Source organism: Pistacia vera, unplaced genomic scaffold, assembly GCF_008641045.1.
Source record: "Pistacia vera cultivar Batoury unplaced genomic scaffold, PisVer_v2 Contig260, whole genome shotgun sequence".
Classification (NCBI taxonomy): Eukaryota; Viridiplantae; Streptophyta; class Magnoliopsida; order Sapindales; family Anacardiaceae; genus Pistacia; species Pistacia vera.
The window spans coordinates 1-19811 of record NW_022196069.1 but is presented as its reverse complement, the minus strand read 5'-3'; the positions used below and the strand labels follow the sequence as shown (position 1 = coordinate 19811).

Sequence of the window (19811 nt, the reverse complement as noted above, 5' to 3'; positions counted from 1 at the left end):
TATAGAGACTCTGGTAGAATATGATTCGCTTTTCTAGATGATTTCAAATCCTATATCTATTTAAGTACTGTTAATGATTTTAATGATTTTCTTTTCATTCCAACTCAGGTTGAAACCTTAACAGAAGAAAATCATCTGTTGGCTTTGAAGTTACAAAATGCATATGCCCCTAATATGTTTGTATAAAAATGGTCTAATTATATTTTCAGCATCATCCACTTGTACAATTAATACTATATTTACAGACATGTTTTTGAAATTCGATGTTAGTATTTCATAGCAAATTGTGCATGATATTTAATATTATATGAATAATATTGAGATCAACTATTTAAACTTAAAATATATACTGACCTTCTGTAATTTCTGTAACTTATAATAATTTTCAAGTTTGACATTGTCAACTAAAACTTTTCTCACAATATAGGATTCGTATATTTCTTTAAAATCAGTAACCTCCAGTCCACTTCTCAAAACAAACATCTGTTCACACAGTCCATTCAAAAACTTTGTTTGTTTAATAATTGAGAACATGATAATCCAATTAATTTCAAGATTACTATATCAAACATAAAAGTTATTTCGGCGATTCTATCAAACATACTCACATCTACATTTTTCCTGTTATAAAATTAATGAAAAATTTACTAAAATTAAATGGAGAATAGTCCTATCACCGGACCAAACATAAACATATGTTATACTTATTTTATTCATTTAAAACAATAATAAAAAATCTAATAGTTTCATTATTATTATTATTTTTAAATGAAGATTTTTAGGTATAAAAGTATATCGAACTATTAATGTTACACGTTATATAATTTCATCATATTTCATATGCCAACCATTCAACTTGATTGTTCATAGACTCAAAGGTTCAATTTTGTTATTCCTAAGTTAATGGTGCGATATATATATTTTTTTTTACACGAAATAATTTGTTCACTGCTTTGTACTAATTGTGGTTTAGTATTATATTTATTTGTGTTGGCATTCATCAATAAAGATAAAGCATTTTCACAAAAGAAGTCCCAATTACATTATATACTTAATCTATCGAATGTGAAATGATCACTTTATCGAGACCTTAACGTTTTTCTTGGATTGCTTTTGTAACTCCTACTGTTGCTTTTAAAATTCTCATCGTCACTTTCTTTCTTCTCATTTCCTCTTTCCGTCTCTTTCAATCTGTCTAACATGTCTATACAAGAATTGTCTATCCTATTTTCAGCATCATCAGGTTCAACTCTTTCCACCGTTTTTCCAGACACATCTTTGATTTTTGGTGTCAGTATTTCATATTCACTCACGTCTGACATCGATGATTGTGATCCATGTTCTCCATTACTTGCCTGTTGTTTTTTTACAAAACATTGATACCACTTCAATACTATGAAAATTAACTATCTAAGAATAAAGATTATACTGACCTTTTACAATTCTCGTAAGTTATATTCATCCTCAAGATTCTCATCAATTGGAAAAAATTTTGTGACAGTATAAGATTAATATCCTTCCTTCAGATCCATAATTTTCAACTTGATTTTGAAAATGAACATCTGTCCAGATAGGTCACTCAAAACTTTTGGAATATTCTTCTGATCATTACCTTGTTTGTTCAACAGTTGAGAACATGATAACCCAACCAATCTCTAGGTTACAGTATCAAACAATATAAAAGTTGCTTCGGCAGTTCCATCTGACACTCTCATTTCCACCTTGTATCTGTTATAACATTAAAAAAACATTGTTACAAATAAATGTCTGAAATTGAATATACTTCTTATTGCATTGACAATACATAATTATAAATAGTAAAAAATAAACAATGATATACCTCATCTGAGGAGATTTTGATTCTTTGTTGCATTTCTCACAATATAAATAGGTATTAATATCAGGGATTTTCTTCTTGCAATAGGTGCAAGAATTGTAACACCAACCATATCTATCATCAGCTTCAATTATCTTGGCCTTAATTGTATACTCCATCACCTATGCAATTGTAATTTTTGTTCACAAACTATGTTACAATAATCAGTTTAACGTTTTAGTGAATATTGTACCTCATCAACATCATGCCACACAAGATTGGTAACATGTTGGAGTGATGTTCTATTCTCAAACATTTCCTTCTCAATCGGAACTTGATTCAGAATCTTTTTCTGTAATTGAATTACTGGCAGAATTCCCATTTTGAAATAACAAAGAGTAGATAAAATTTTAAATACGATTCTATCCATGAAATTACTTTAAAAAACTATTTCTCAAACACATACTCTTTCTGTAGAGAATGCACCTCGCCAATATCTAAATTTATATAAATTCTAGATGCCAAAGTTGTATTGAGATATAATCTTCCTGTATGGAAAAGAACATAAGTTAGTAATCGAAAATATATTAACTTCATGTAATATATTTTTATTACCTTGAAAATCTTTAACATTTGTTGAAGTAACTATCATGACAACTGGGTTGGTACTTGCTGATTGCAAATCTTCACCTATTTCTTTGGAAAATTTCCCCCATAACGTAATGTCAACTGCTTCTCCGAAATCAATATTAGTGTAAATTATTTAAAGTGGAAGAAGAATGTAAAAACATTAACAAAGGAATTTACTCTGTCATCTGCAATCTGATGTCTCTTTTTTTAGTCTTTGTCGACTTGATCTCTTTAATTTCTCCTATTGCATTCAAAACTCCAATGACATCTACATATAATTTATCACATTTGACGTACAAATACATTTCTCATGCATTTAAAGCACAAATATTCAAATAACTATACCTGATAATAACCTTGTATGATTTGTTCTATTCTGAAGATCATGAAGACCAACAAATTCAAATTTATATCTTGGAATAACAACTCTCGGTTCTTTTATTTCTTGTACAGTCGTGATCATGAGAAATTGTATACAATATATGCCGTCAATGGGTCTATAAGAGGGAGCAGATGATATGACTTTTATATGTCTGATCAAATATATCGACCCTTCATGAAGCTGATTTTTAAACTTTGCAATCCTATTTTTTGGTATCGAGGCATGAATAACTTGATTATAAAAAACTAGTGAAAATCACAAATTTAAGCAAACCTGTATAAATCAGAAATAAAAGTCTTAACATTATTTTCAGATTATATTTTATACCTGTTCATCAATAAAAATCATGTCCAGGCTCATAAGTTCGTCACCCATTCTGAAATTCCTACATTCCGACAATCTAGATAATCTGACAGTGACTGTCCAATCATCTTTTGATTCATCAGTATCTTTAAGAAAAGTAGTAGACATTGTTATGACTTGCCTGCAAAAAGAAATTCATTCTTAATACAATTCAATAAAACCAATAAAGATTCCCAACCAAGATTTCACAACTAAAGCAAATGTCGTTGTACCACAATTATAAATAAATAACATAATGTTTCGATTTTATAATCTAATTCATACTATAAATATTTCTTATCACAACTTAACAGTATGCCAAATTTTTTGTTCGGTACTAAAATTTTAAACTTCAAGAAGAACTTATTGATTTACAATTGTCACTACAATAGTGTTCATCAATTTCTTTATTACAATTCTATAATATTATTATACGCAAATTAATAGCTTTTATAGACGAATTCATAATCCAACATATACAACATTACAATAGAAAGATAAAAACAATTGAGCGTATCACATTACCTGTAACAGGAACTATATCTCAATTATGCCAACAATTTGTTTGTTTGTTTTTTTTTTTTTTCCGGGAACAATGATCTAATGATATACTTTTAAGTACCTTTACTTATTTCTCTTAATCGTGTACGACAACATAAACAACTATGTATATATAACAAACACATTAGCTGCAAGAGTTATGTATAAAACCTCTCACAGCCACATAAATACTCCTCACACTTCACATTAATTTCGCATTAAACATAATACATGGCAAATACAATGTATTGATCTCTTTCAGATTAACATCTATCCACAAAACTGCATCAACTTCAATAACACTTAATAAATAGCATAACAGTAATAACAAAATTAAATAACAACTGGGATTTTTTTATTTTTGTAATTTTTTTACATGGATAGGTGTAATTCTTATTTAAGTTGCATTCGATACAAACTTACACTATTATGTGACATAAACAGTACCATAAATTTCTTCAACAATTTAACAAAAACACTACAATAAATATCAGAATACCAAACATCATCGTAATATCGAACACATCAATCAAAAAGGAAGTACATTAACCCATAATTAAACCAAAATTCTGATATCGTGTTCATTAATAGTAATATCACATTGAAAGTATCACATAACAGTACAATGCACCCATCGATTTTGGATAAAATTATTAATAGTACAAATCCAACGCATCGAAAAAGAGCAATTATAAAGCTACAAAACACGATATAAAGAGACTAATACCATTAACAACAACATTAAATATGAGAACACCAAACATCATCAAAATACCAAACATATCAATGAAAAAGTAAGTGTATTAACCCATCGGGCTGCATGATTAGATTGACACTTTGTTTATTACAATTTATCCGCATAAAATACCATGATTTGGAAACCACACCTCTGATATACTGAATAAATTACAGCACAACAAAAGGTTTATTATAATGGAATGTTAGTAAACGGTCCAATATACGCAGCGCAAACAAAAAAATAATTCAGACAGGATCGTTTACATGAGCCAAGATCAAGGGTATAATTTTACAATTCATATTAAATAAAATCTGCAGGAAAAATAAATCTGAGTTTAAAGAAAACAAATGCACGTTGGAGGCTCCTCCAAATTTGTCGACGAATGTTTTGCTGCCGATCAAGTGTAGGATCGAACCCACGTAGTCCACACGAAGACAATCTCAAAAGAACTAAGGAGGGATTTGCTAGATCCTCCNAGCCGCTTCAATTTTTTTTAATAATATTATAGTTTGGCAGCTTTGTTGATATAAACTCAAAGAGAAATTAAGCCACTTTATTATTTCATTAACATTATAGTTCGACATCTTTAAAAAAATTGTCTAACAAATTGTATGGAATCTGTTGCCTAACCATTATCTATAATTATGATTGTTCAAAGCCTGCTGCAGTCGATAACTTCACTGTCAAACCATCAATTTGGCTATAAAATGGTGATAGGGCAAATACCGGTCATGATTTAAGAATGCTTGGAATTTTGATAGATCAAGGTATCATCGAGGTCTACATTCCATTGCCGAACCATAACCAGGATGTAATTAATTGTATTTATAATTTGTTACAACTTTTCTAGGAACACTACTAAACCATGAATTTGAATACTTATCCATGATTTAAGGATGGTCAAAATTTGGATAGCTTGATATATCAGAAAGCTAAACAATTCCATTTGTTCCTATGTTAGTCACTCCCATGTTATTTTTTATAGTCAGACCAAGTATTAGGCAGCTTGCCTGATACCAACTGAGAGAGATGTTAAGCCACTTAATTTTTTATTGATATTGTTGTTCGACAACTTTAAAAAATTGCCTAACAAATAGTATGGAATCTATTGCCTAACCATTGTCCATAACTATGATTGTTCAAGCTATCCAAATCTTTACATCACCGTTGATATATCAGATCGAATTGGTTGTAGTCAATATACGGTGATTTGTTGGTTGTAGTCAATATACGATCCACAATTAATCCATAAGGTATCATTGAGGTCTACATTCCATTGCCAAACCATTATCACGATATGATTGGTTGTGTTTATAATTTTTTATAACTTTTCTAGGAACACTAGTAAACCATGAATTTGATCGGAAATTGAATACCTTGATAAAATTCCATTTGTCCCTATATTGGTCACATTTAGATAAATACTCCTCACACTTCACATTAACAATAATACATAGCAAATACAATGCATCGATCTCTTTCAGATAATTATCCATCCACAAAATTGCATCAACTTCAATAACACTTAATAAACAACATGACAATAATAACAAAATTAAATAACGACTAGGATTTTTTTTTTTTTTTTATAATTCTTTTATGTGGACAACTTTAATTCTTATTTAAGTTGCATTTGATACAAACTTATATTATTATGTGACATAAACAGTACCATTTATTTCATCAACACTTTAACAAAAACACTACATTAAGAATGACATTAAACATCAGAATACTAAACATCATCATAATACCGAACACATCAATCAAAAAGGAAGTGCATTAACCCATAATTAAACCAAAATTCTGATATCCTGACCATTAATAGTAATATCACATTGAAAGTATCACATAACAGTACAATTATAGCACAACAAATGATTTATTACAATGGAAATCATAACCTTTATCATTTATAGACTGATACTAAAATTTTCAACTGAGAGAGACATTGACCGCTTCAATGTTTTTATTGATATTATAGTTTGGCAGCTTTGCTGATATGATCTCAAAGAGAAATTAAGCCATTTCATTTTGTAATAATATTATAGTTCGACATCTTTAAAAAATTGTACTAACAAATTGCGATGATACACAACTGAACATGCGCCCCTTGTATAACCTGTTATTTAGACCTTCCAAATACCAACACAATTAAATACGAATTCAATATGAAGAAAGTTTTTCAATGTCAATACAATTGTAACACCAACATTGAGGTATGTTATTTATGTTCTAATGCCCTTAGTTTTACTTGTTGTAAGGTGAAAGATTGAAAAATTAGAATTTGCAGACTTCGCCGCGGCAAAGGAGTTTCGCCGCCGCGACCCAAATCATGCTTTTAGAATTACAGACTTCGCTGCGGCAAGGAAATAAGTTTTCCCCAGCAATTTATGCTCTGGAATGTCTGGCCGAGGCAAAGAAAAAGCTTCGCTGGGGCAAAGAACTCTCTAGAATTTTTTAAGAAAATTCTAGAAGCCTTGCTCAAGGGCAAAATGGTCATTTCACCCATAATTAGTTGAAAGTGTGGGGAGTGAAAAGTAGTAGAATTTCATAAAGAATGCAATGGAAATAAGGGCATTATTGTAATTGATTAAAGGGCGAAGATGGAATTTCATAGAAAGTACGAGGGCAAAATGGGAAAGTATAAGTAAAATTATATGATATTAAAGGGTTCAAGAATTGAAACCCTACCATTCTCTACTCCCTCACATGCCACCTTCACCCCCAATTCTCTCAATTTTCTTCACCAAATTTCCAAGGAAATTTAGAGGATTTTGGTTGGTAGATTTTTAATCCTAAGCACCCAAAGGTAAGATTCTTGCACCAAGATGTAAGATTAATTTTTTTAAAGTGTTGAATTCTTATAGTTTATATGCTTAGGGTGGTTTAAGAGCAAGAGGAAGTCTACCAAAGAGAGAGATTCTAGTGTGGAACTACTCAAGTTCGAGGTAAATAAATCCAACCCTAGTCATGATTTGAGCAAGAATTGTGTAGAGAAATTTTATATACATTTATGTGTTTGAATGTTGAGAATTGTTGATGGAATTGATGTTGAGTGTTGGTTAGAATTCCACCATGAGAAGTAGTGTTTAGTATGAGATGAATTGGTGGAAGTTTGAAGAAGTTACGAAGGAGTTCGAATAGAATTTTGAAGTGCGAATTTCCTAGCCAGGTTTGAAGTTGATTTTAGAGAATTGTGCTCCAAATTTTGGTAGCTAGAAAAGGAGATAGAAGTGTAGCTAATTTAGTGCTTGTCTGTGCATACCACTTGTTTGATGAATTTCAAAGTGAAGTGCATGTATGATTATGATAGCATATTATCTTGAGATGAGTTTGTAGATGGTAGAGAAAGTAGAGAATGACATGTTTACATACCATATTACATTCTTGCATTCTTGCATTTGAATTTAGAAAGAATAACAAGAAAAAGCCCATCTATATGCATACATGCATATTACCAAAGAAAAGAAAAGAAATTGAATACTAATTTCTAAAAGAAAGATGAGAGAAAAGAAGGTTGTTGCGATGGGGAACCCGTGAGTGACAAGAAGAAGAATATTCCCACATGCACGCTGCCTTTAGTGAGCGGCCTAAGAGTAAGAAAGAAGAATTTGTACAGTCCGTAAGAGCGCATGTGGATGAGTACTGTACCTGAAAGAGCATACCTACATGCATGCTGCCTTCAATGAGCGGCCTAAGAAGAAGAAAGAAGAATTTGTATAGTCTGTAAGAAATGCATGCAGATGAGGATTGTACTCACTCACACGGCCAAGGTTCCGAATCCATGCCTCAATTGAGTTCGATCGGCAAACAAGAAAAGAATAGAGAAGAAAGAATAGAAAAGAAGAAAGAAAGAAAAGAATAGAAAAGCAAAGAAAGAATAGAAAGAAAAGAAAGAACAAAAAGAAGAGAAAGAAGAGAAACAGGAAGAAAGAAAGAAACACAGAAAAAGAAAGAAAGAAAACAGAAGAATAGAAAAGAAAATGCATCTTTTATGCATTTGTGCATATGAATTATGCCATTTCTATTATTCAGAATGAGTTTCATTATTTGTGCTTACATGTTAGTAAGTGATTTAGGAAGAACAGAGAAGAATAGAAAAGTTTGATGTAAGGATAGAAATTCAGAATACGAGTAACGGAGGAAGAAGAATGGTATAACGGATTTACTTACTGAGCAATTAGTGCTTACTCGATTAATTTCACTGTTTTTGCAGGTAGTAGATGAGAATCGGTTGGAGGGAACTTCAAGAAGCGGAAGAGAATGGCATTACTGTCCAGTTGTATTTTGAGTTTTGCATATAAGTTTCTTACTTGATGTTGAGAATTTGATTATAAAGTAAAGTTATTTTTTGGGCCCACTATCTTATACTTGTATACATATATGTTTTCTATAGTATATTCAGTTATTTCTTAAGTATACTAGCTAGAAAGAGAGTTATTACAACAATACACTTATATAATTATAGATAGCAATCCTAGACAAATGTCATTAAATGACAATTATTAATAGCAATCCAACAATGTATCGATCTCTTTCAGGTAAATATCTATCCACAAAATTGCATCAACTTCAATAACACTTAATAAACAACATAACAATAATAACAAAATTAAATAACAACTGAGATTTTTTTATTTTTATAATTTTTTTATGTGGACAGTTGTAATTCTTATTTAAGTTGCATTTGATACAAACTTATATTATTATGTGACATAAATAGTACCATTTATTTCATCAACACTTTAACAAAAACACTACATTAAGAACGACATTAAACATTAGAATACCAAACATCATCATAATATCGAACACATCAATAAAAAAAGGAAGTGCATTAACCCATAATTAAACCAAAATTATGATATCCTGACCATTAGTGGTAATATCACATTGAAAGTATCACATAACAGTACAATTACAGCACAACAAATGGTTTATTACAATGGAAATCATAACCTTTATCATTTATAGCTGATACTAAAATTTTCAACTGAGAGAGACATTGACTGCTTCAATTTTTTTATTAATATTATAGTTCGGCAGCTTTGCTAATATAAACTCAAAGAGAAATTAAACCACTTTATTTTGTATTAATATTATAGTATGACATCTTTAAAAAATTGTACTAACAAATTGCGATGATACACAACTGAACATGCGTCCTTTGTATAACCTGTTATTTAGACCTTCCGAACACCAACACAATTAAATACGAATTCAATATGAAGAAAGTTTTCCAATGTCAATACAATGCACCTATAAAATTATAGATAGCAATCATAGACAAATGTCATTAAACCACAATTAGTAGTAGCAATCCAATAATGTATTGATCTCTTTCAGATAAATATCTATCCACAAAATTTGCATCAACTTCAATAACACTTAATAAACAACATAACGATAATAACAAAATTAAATAACGACTGAGAATTTTTTTTTTATAATTCTTTTATGTGGACAGTTGTAATTCTTATTTAAGTTGCATTTGATACAAACTTATATTATTATGTGACATAAACAGTACCATTTATTTCATCAACACTTTAACAAAAACACTACATTAAGAACGACATTAAACATCATAATACCAAACATCATCATAATACCAAAAACATCAATAAAAAAGGAAGTGCATTAACCCATAATTAAACCAAAATTATGATATCCTGACCATTAATAGTAATATCACATAGCAGTACAATTACAGCACAACAAATGGTTTATTACTATGGAAATCATAACCTTTATCATTTATAGACTGATACTGAAATTTTTAACTGAGAGAGACATTGATTGCTTCAATTTTTTTATTAATCTTATAGTTCGGTAGCTTTGCTGATATAAACTCAAAGAGAAATTAAGCCACTTCATTTTGTATTAATATTATAGTTCGGCATCTTTAAAATATTGTACTAACAAATTGCGATGATACACAACTGAACATGCGCCCCTTTTATAACCCCTTATTTAGACCTTCCGAATACCAACGCAATTAAATACGAATTCAATACGAAGAAAGTTTTCCAATGTCAACACAATGCACCTATATAATTATAGATAGACAAATGTCATTAAACCACCGTTAGTAATAACAATCCAATACACATGTATTCTTGTTATTAATGCACATCTTTGGAATGTTAATGTAATACACCTGTATTATTATTAAATATTAATACTGATCCCATTTTTTTAATTAATTAATAATTATAGATGGAGCAATAAATATCAATCCAACGTGTCAAGATAGAGCAATTTGATTGGCTTATCAATCCAATGTGTCAAAATGGAGCAATTCTAGAGCTTTCAAAATGTGCCACATGGCGAACAACCTGTATGGGTATTCGGGTTATATATATATATATATATATATATATAAAGGATGCCCATTCCAGGAACGTTTAGTTTTGTTGCGCGAAAAATGCCCACTTTCCCCTTGTTTCAAATATTTTTTCCTATTGAACCCTAATTTATTAGAATTTTAATTATAACTATTAAATTAAAATATTAATAGTTAAATTAAATTATTGTTTTATCCCTTTAGTTACAACCATGACATTCGTTGGCCAACCATGGTTACTAGAATCACACTTCCGACTGTTATTGCATGAAGGACAAGTTGTCATTGGTCATTTTATCATTTCAAAACTTTTGCTAAATGAGATCTATATAATCCCAATAGAGGATTTGAATTTATAAAAATAACAAATAATTGAAAAGACATATGGGGAAAGGTACACAAAATTGAGTACAATTTTTNTGTATTGTATGGAATCCGTTGCCTAACCATTGTCCATAATTATGATTGTTCAAAGTCTGCTGTGATCGATAACTTCACTGTCAAACCTATAGAATGGTAATAGGGCAAATACCGATTGTGATATCATGATTTAAGAATGCTTGGAATTTGCATAGATCAAGGTATCATCGAGGTCTACACGCCATTGCCAAACCATAACCAGGATGTAATTAACTGCGTTTATAATTTGTTATAACTTTTCTAGGAACACTCCTAAACCATAAATTTGAATACTTATCCATGATCTAAGGATGGCCGAAATTTGGATAGCTTGATATATCAAAAAGATAAACAATTCCATCTATTCCTATATTAGTCAGTCCAGGTTATTTTTTATAGTCAAACCAAGTATTAGGGGGCTTGCCTGATACCAACTTAGAGAGACGTTAAGCCACTTAAATTTTTATTGATATTGTAGTTCGACATCTTTAAAAAATTGTCTAACGTAGAGTGTTGAATTTGTTGCCTAACCATTGTCCATAATTATGATTCTTCAAAGTCTGCTACGATTGATAACTTCACTGTCAAACCGTCAATTTGCCTATAGAATGGTAATAAAGCAGATACCGATCCACAATTTATCCATAAGGTATCATTGAGGTCTACATTCCATTGCTGAACCATTATCAGGATATGATTGGTTGCGTTTATAAGTTGTTATGACTTTTCTAGGAGCACTGCCAAACCATGAATTTGATCGGAATTTGGATACCTTGATACAATCCCATCGGTTCCTATATTGGTCATTTTAGGAATATTTCATTGGCGCAAGTCCAAAGGAAAGGATAGTAAATATTTGTTAAACCTACAACTTATAAAACATTATAAGAATGTCAAGATGGTTAGACCTTCCGAATGCCAATGCAATGCACACATACTGACAAAAGAAGTAAAAAATCATCATCCATAATTGGGCGGCATGATTTGCTTGGCAATTTGTTTGTTGTAATTCATTGCATAAGATATCATGATCCAAAAGGCACACCTTTGATATATTGCTTGAGTATTAATAAATACATAGATGATTGGGACACATACAGTTGAAAACATCAAAATCACCGTATATTGACTACAACAAACAAATCTTTAAATCATCAAATGTCAAACCGCAAATGTTCATGCAAGCAAAATAACTTGAACAATAACAACTATCATAATCCAGCAACACCGAACCCGGAATAACCAAATCTTTGAATCACCATCACCATCATGCCGGGATACTAACCATGACACTCCCATAGCACGAAATGTTGACATCCACAATGACCAAATCTGATACAATAACATTCCATTCATAAATCACAAAATCAAACCTCAACTACTATCGGATTTTGTCACCCTATGACAACAATGCACCGAGCAAGACAATTCGATGATAGTTGAGAGCCGATCGTGTCACCTAAGAACAGAGTTAGCAAAAACAATACTAACATGAGTCTTGTGAACATAAAACAATCCATAAATGTTTCATGTAGCTCAGTCCCAAAACAAATGCTTACATATCGGCTGGAACAAACAAATAGCATGGCCGAAAAAACAATGCTTAATCTTTAGACAAAATACAAACCATGAACGTTTAATGTTACTCAACGTCAACAATACAAGGAAAAACTAATTGCCCTTCACATTAACATACCGACAAAAAATACTCACTGTTCAGCCGAAACTGTAAGCTGAAAATAAAATCAGCAAACATTAGTGAGCATATAATTCACGCTAATCGATTGCAACCACAGACATACCAAATCAATGACGGTACTGAAGACTTAATAAACACAACTTGGTATGGAACACGTTGACCATTGTATGAACACGTCAACTTGTTTCCTTGTAACCTGAAAACGAAATCAACAAAATCAACGAATTCACATTTTATGCCGATTAATCGGCAGAAGAGTCACACCGAATCAATGACTCTACCTAAAAAACAATAAACACAAATCGTCATTTCCTTGAAAACAAATATAAGAAAATGTAATCGATCTTCATGTTAACATTGTTAAGGAACAATTATCCCTTCGTATAAAATCTGGTACCTAAAAACGGAAACAACAAAAGTTAATTAATCTTCATATTAAAATTATCAAAGAACACACTTACCGTTTGGAAGGAATAACACAATCAATCATTCAAATAAATTGGCTGAACAAAAATAATCATTCAATCTAACAATAACTGTTAAAATAGTTGGGTGGCATACTTACAGTTTCGCATTAAAATAGTTAGAAGATATACTTACAGTTCAGAAGAACAAATCAAAATAACAACTCATCTCACAGTGTCAATCCGACATCTTGCCTTGTAAACAACATAAATAAAAACATACATAAATAAAAAACCATCGATCAAAATGCACGTGAAGAACATACATATTATTTTCACAAACCAAACTAACATATAAACAATTAACAAAAGACCATATGTATTGTTGACACCAACTAACAAATTGCGATGATACACAACTGAATATGAGCCCTTTTTACAACCCCTTATTTAGACCTTCCGAATAGCATCGCAATTAAATACGATTTCAATACGAAGAAAGTTTTCCAATGTCAATACAATGCACCTATATAATTATAGATACCAATCCTAGACAAATATCATTAAACCACAATTAGTAATAGTAATCCAATATACTTGTATACTTGTTATTAATGCACATCTTTGGAATGCCAATGCAATGCACCTGTATTATTATTATTAATACAAATCCCATTTTTTAATTAATTTATAATTATAGATGGATCAATAAATATCAATCCAACGTGTCAAAATAGAACAATTTGATTGGCTTGTTAATCCAATGTGTCAAAATGGAGCAATTCTAGAGTTTTCAAAATATGTCACATGACAAACAACCCCCATGAATATTTAGCTTTATATATATATATAGATAGACTAAAGGGAAAATAACAATTTCGTCCTTGAGGTTTGACATAGCAGTGACATTTTGGCCCTCTATTAATTATTATTGATAAACTCAAGGACTAGAATGTTAGTAAAACTAAGGGATCAAAACATTATTAAAAACATTTTACAACACTAAAATTAGTCAAACAGAGCAGGAACTACATTGATATTATCCCCGCTTAGACCAAAACCTTTTTATATCATTTCCTTCCACTTCTATATTCCACTTCCTCTTATTTTGTCTTTGTCTCATCTCTAACCTCCAAGAATCATGGCTTGGAATCAAAAACTACTCCCTCACTATTTACATTTCCATTTCCATTTCCAAAACCAACTTTAATCCAACAACCCACTTGTTTCCAAAAAGACTTGCTCTGTTTCCATGGTAGACTTAACCTTCAATTCTCCACTTGTCAACCACAATTCTCAAGTTTTCAGTCCACAAAACACCATAAAGTTTAGTGCTTTAAGTCACAAACTTCAACAAATTCAGTCTTTTGACACTCAAAGAGCCTTCAACATGTTTAGTATTTACAGACCCAGAAGCCAAAACCACAATATTTTTTCTTTTGAACATGGTAAAGCCTTAGCTTTCAGTGATTACAAGCTCAGTAACTTGAAGCTAGGTCATATTAATGCTGCACAGGGAAGGAAATTCAGACCCAGAAAGGAAAGAAACAATCTCTCATCTGGGGATATGTTAAAAATAAAAACTTTCAATGGTTACAAGCTGGGAAGTGTAGAATTGGGTTATGGGGAAAAAAAGAGGAATAGGCACTTTGTTTTGATGGCAAAATCAGTTTTGAATGGGGAGAATGTGGTGGAGAAAGAGGGAAATGGGGGAGTGAGTATGGAGACAAATAAGTATGATGCAATTGTTATAGGGTCAGGAATTGGGGGCTTGGTTGCAGCCACACAGCTGGCAGTTAAGGGAGCTAGGGTTTTGGTGTTGGAGAAGTATGTGATTCCTGGTGGAAGCTCTGGATATTACCAGAGAGATGGGTATACTTTTGATGTTGGATCTTCTGTGATGTTTGGGTTCAGTGATAAGGTCAGAATTTGCTTGCTATATTTGAGTCCTTTGGTTTGTTATTTATGTTGAATTATGATGTGTCTGATTTTGATGAGTCTCAATGGAGTTGAATGCTTGAATGATTAGTTTATTAGATAATATGATAGGTTAATTACTAATGAATCATATATCACTCTTTAATTATGAACCAATTATCATGTAAATTAGTTTTGAAGAACTGTTCCATTGATGTTTCGGATATGCATTGTCTTTTAAGTTCTCGTCAAAATTGAAGTACTAGAAGAATTCAGTATTTAAATGAAGAAATGGCTCTTGATCATTAATATTTAGGCTGCAACTACTGCTTAACTAGTTCATTTTATTTAGATTACATAAATATTGATTCGAGGTTGCTTATGTATGAATAGCCCTCTAGTTTCTTCATAGTACGGCTAATTCTTCTTGACTCCTGAAATCTCCATAATAACATTTTTGTTTCTTATGTGTTGACGTCTGAGGTATATTACTCCCGTTTCAAACTCATCATTGTCTTTTTTGCTTCATTTGTACTGGTAAAGTCTTTAAATCGATGGATGCCTCGAATATGGTCAGGGCAATCTGAATTTGATAACCCAAGCTCTGGCTGCGGTGGGTTGTGAGATGGAGGTTATACCTGATCCAACTACAGTCCATTTCCATCTATCCAATGACCTTTCTGTACAAGTGCATAGAGAATACAGTGAATTCATTGCTGAGCTCACCAGTAAATTTCCCCATGAAAAGGAAGGAATCCTTGCATTCTATGATGAATGTTGGAAGGTCTGTTCTAATTGAGGTGACTGTGACTTCCTACTAGTGTTTTGACCTTTATTGCGAGTCATAACTCACATTAAGAACTTTTCTACTTACTGGATAGATCTTCAATGCCTTGAACTCATTGGAACTAAAGTCACTTGAAGAGCCAATCTACCTTTTTGGGCAGTTCTTTCAAAAGCCTCTGGAGTGCTTGACATTAGGTAATTATTTTTAATTTGAAAAACTTGAAACTTATGTGATGTTGTGGTTTTTGCTTCTAATTAGTTGTAAAAGTAGAGCTAGATACAGTTTGGAATTATTTTGATATTGTGTTTTGGATATTTTGATAATTAATAATTTGCTCAATTGGAATTTTATTTCTGTTTGTATTTCAATTTTGCATTGGGTGGATATATTGTTGAAAACAAAAGGAAAACTCTTAAGCTACACTAAATTTGTAGTTTCCGAAATCAATATGTATGGAAAATGAAAGGAAAAGAATAATAATGCAACTTTAATAGAGCCAAGTCCTTTCTAGTTGAGGATGTGAAAAAGATTACTAATGTATTAGTCTTATAAAGTTAGTCCTGACTATCTATTCAAATTGGGATTTCGGTTTCTGAAGGATTTAGTTCAGTTATGTGATAGCACTTTGAAAAAGGGGCATGTTACAAATGGTTGTGGTGATCATTGATTTGGAATTTGATCTTGAAGCTCGCCCAAGGAAAACAATTGTATCTATTTCCAGTTTATTTTCTGTGATTCATGCCAGCTGATAAACTGTTCTAGAGTATGTTGAATCATGTCTTTCTTGATCGTATATCTTCTTTGTCTTCATTGTCCTTTTAAGTCACCATATTTGGATAAAAAACTTAAGGATTTCCTGGTCTTGGACCAATATGACCCAGTGTTGCTATTGCCTGCAGCCTATTATTTGCCCCAAAATACTGGAGATATTGCTCGGAAGTACATAAAAGATCCCCAGCTGTTGTCTTTCATTGATGCAGAGGTGTGATAAAGTCATTCCCAGGAACATATTACACATTCTTTTAATTTTATGGAGTTCAGGATCTACATAAGGCCTATCCACAATCTCAGAGGGAATTTTATCTGTGGTTTTTTGCAGTGTTTTATAGTGAGCACAGTTAACGCTTTGCAGACACCAATGATCAATGCTAGCATGGTAAGCATTTTGTTCAGAAGCTTTCTTGGTTTTATTGATATCTTGGTTTTTCACATATATTTGCCCCAGGTTCTATGTGACAGGCATTTTGGTGGGATTAACTACCCTGTTGGTGGTGTTGGTGGAATCGCAAAGGCCTTAGCAAATGGCCTAGTTGATCAGGGCAGCGAAATACTCTACAAGGCAAACGTAACTGGCATTGTACTTGAGGACGGAAAGGCTGTAAGTTAGTCCATACTTTTGGATTATTGATCATATAATTTATATGCTCATTTACCAGTAATGATTATCTCTTATGTTAGTTTAGTTTTTGTTTTGTAGGTAGGGGTGAGGCTATCGGATGGAAGGGAGTTTTTCGCCAAAACCATAATCTCCAATGCTACTAGATGGGATACATTTGGTAGGACTCAGCTAAGAGCTTATTACTTTAATTGTCTATGATCTTGAGATCTTCTGTTCTCTCTGTGTTAAACTTTAATATATGGTTTGTTAGGGAAGCTATTGAAGGGAGAAAAACTTCCAAAAGAAGAAGAAAATTTTCAGAAGGTTTATGTCAAGGCTCCTTCTTTTCTTTCCATTCACATGGGTGTTAAAGCTGAGGTTCTGCCGCCGGATACAGATTGCCATCATTTTGTGCTTGAGGTATTTTTCTTTTTTCATTAGTTTTATTTACTTAGCAGCTTGGGGGCATTTAATTAGGGAAAATTCATATAAACACACTCGCAATATTTTCTTCCCTCGATTCTTAGGATAGCTGGACAAGATTAGAGGAGCCTTATGGAAGTATATTTTTAAGCATACCGACTGTTCTTGATTCATCACTAGCTCCTGAGGGGCGCCATATCCTTCACATATTTACAACTTCTTCCATAGAAGACTGGCAGGTAAGTTCAGTGCTATGAGTAAATTTTCAAATTACAAATGATAATCTCTAAATCATACTTGTATGTTTTATAGATTTAAATGAAAAATCTGAGGTGCTTCTGACTTTACTAGGGAATGTCTCAAAAGGACTACAATGCAAAGAAGGAACTTGTGGCAGATGAAATAATTAGCAGATTGGAGAAAAAACTGTTTCCTGGGCTTAAAAAGTCCATTGTTTTTAAGGAGGTATAATTCACACCTTCATACTGGTCAGTAATAGTAAGTATGTGACCTTGCATTTAAGGACGGGTACAAAATTTCCATCCGGCACACATACATCTCCATTTAAGGATGATATTTTTCTCTCCTTTTTTATTTCCTTTAGTATATTGTAGGCCAACTTACATCATTTTTCATTATGGCAGGTTGGGACACCAAAAACACACAGGCGGTACCTGGCTCGGGATAAGGGTACCTATGGACCAATGCCTCGTGGAACTCCTAAGGGCTTATTAGGAATGCCATTTAATACGACTGTAAGTCAATAGTAATGTATTTGGCAGTTTTAATACTTTAAACTTACTGAATGGACATGACCTAACAATTATGAAATTCGCAGGGTATAGACAATCTTTACTGTGTTGGAGATAGTTGCTTTCCAGGACAAGGTGTTATAGCTGTCGCTTTTTCAGGAGTAATGTGTGCTCACCGAGTTGCGGCAGATATTGGTAAGAGGCCTTCTTCCTGTGTTATTAGGTCTTAACATTGACTGGAATAAGTCTTTTCATCAACTTAAAATCCTGATTTTGTGACGTTAGAAGTAGAATATCAAAATTGACATGTGTACACAGTCAAAATGCATATGTTAACTCCTCAGTTCACGTCTTCTTAAAAATTGCCTTGCCTCGAGGTGCAGTAAGGATAAAAGATGACACTTTACGCTAACAATTCTCAATTGGGATTCAAATGTTGCTAATTTTTTTAATTTTAATTTAATTATTTATTTTATACAGGGCTTGAGAAGAAGGCCCCTGTATTGGATGCTGCTCTCCTTAAATTACTTGGTTGGTTAAGGACATTGGCTTGAGATATCCTATGAGAAATACAATAATGCTGGATGATTGTTACACTAGAGAAACATTGCTTGCTTCCTTGATACAGCTGTTATCTACAGCAGGTTGAAGACAAATATAATCTCTTTTGTTTTTCTTTGGGAGGTTTCCCTGCCATTGAAGCTAAGGTATCTCACAACTGTGGATATTAAGCAATTTTGGCTCATTAAATCACATCTTCTATACTTGTAAGGCTGTAACTTATTGTACAAGAACTTTGAGTGATCTACATGATATTCTATGTATTGTTTTTCTTGCTTAATTTGGTACCTGATACTCTATAAAATATTTTTGGTCATCAATGTGTATCATTAGATTATTATATTTTACTTTTTGTTTTGCATCTTCTTTATTACACAACCAAATTTCAGAAATTTGTTTCGAAATTTTGTAGTTGTGCATAACTCATGGTTAGTTACAGTTGAATAAGACTTCATTTGACTAAAATGTACAAACCCGTGAACTTGAGTTTGTGCTCAGCTAGTGTTAGATTTATGCTTGTATTGACATGCTCCGTAAATTTAGTCAAGCTATTAGCTTTATTTAGATGCATGATTATGCGTTTGGTTCTCTGTTTACACTTTTTTTTTTTTTTTTTTTTTTTTTTTTTTTTTTTTTTTTTTTTTTTTTTTTTTTTTTTTTTTTTTTTTTTTTTTTTTTTTTTTTTTTTTTTTT

The 19811-nt window shown here is 31.8% G+C and overlaps 2 protein-coding genes across 2 annotated transcripts; one reads left to right on the top strand and one right to left on the bottom strand.

Annotated features, from left to right (window-relative positions):
• Positions 1 to 1079: 1079 nt before the first annotated feature.
• Positions 1080 to 3299, bottom strand: LOC116132780. Its single transcript, XM_031418452.1, has 5 exons — positions 3156 to 3299; positions 2070 to 2168; positions 1841 to 1998; positions 1665 to 1728; positions 1080 to 1355 (listed from the first exon to the last, which is right to left on the bottom strand). The coding sequence occupies exons 1-5, from the start codon at positions 3297 to 3299 to the stop codon at positions 1080 to 1082; spliced, it is 741 nt and encodes a 246-aa protein (XP_031274312.1).
• Positions 3300 to 14410: 11111 nt separating this feature from the next.
• Positions 14411 to 19434, top strand: LOC116132822 (prolycopene isomerase, chloroplastic-like). Its single transcript, XM_031418493.1, has 13 exons — positions 14411 to 15221; positions 15795 to 16001; positions 16099 to 16198; positions 16904 to 16986; positions 17104 to 17160; positions 17230 to 17382; positions 17482 to 17560; positions 17654 to 17802; positions 17910 to 18044; positions 18157 to 18270; positions 18450 to 18560; positions 18644 to 18752; positions 19038 to 19434. The coding sequence occupies exons 1-13, from the start codon at positions 14553 to 14555 to the stop codon at positions 19109 to 19111; spliced, it is 2040 nt and encodes a 679-aa protein (XP_031274353.1). The 5' UTR covers positions 14411 to 14552; the 3' UTR covers positions 19112 to 19434.
• The last annotated feature ends 377 nt before the right edge of the window (positions 19435 to 19811 follow it).

Excerpts from the sequence above, each read along its gene's own strand:
- LOC116132780 (XM_031418452.1), bottom strand. The coding sequence starts at position 3,299 with ATGTCTACTACTTTTCTTAAAGATACTGATGAATCAAAAGATGATTGG. Across the intron at positions 1,999-2,069 it reads TGTGGCATGATGTTGATGAG|GTGATGGAGTATACAATTAA; the intron begins GTACAATATTCA and ends ACAATTGCATAG. Across the intron at positions 1,729-1,840 it reads TCAAAATCTCCTCAGATGAG|ATACAAGGTGGAAATGAGAG; the intron begins GTATATCATTGT and ends ATGTTATAACAG.
- LOC116132822 (XM_031418493.1), top strand. The coding sequence starts at position 14,553 with ATGGTAGACTTAACCTTCAATTCTCCACTTGTCAACCACAATTCTCAA. Across the intron at positions 16,199-16,903 it reads TCTGGAGTGCTTGACATTAG|CCTATTATTTGCCCCAAAAT; the intron begins GTAATTATTTTT and ends TATTGCCTGCAG. Across the intron at positions 18,561-18,643 it reads GAATGCCATTTAATACGACT|GGTATAGACAATCTTTACTG; the intron begins GTAAGTCAATAG and ends TGAAATTCGCAG.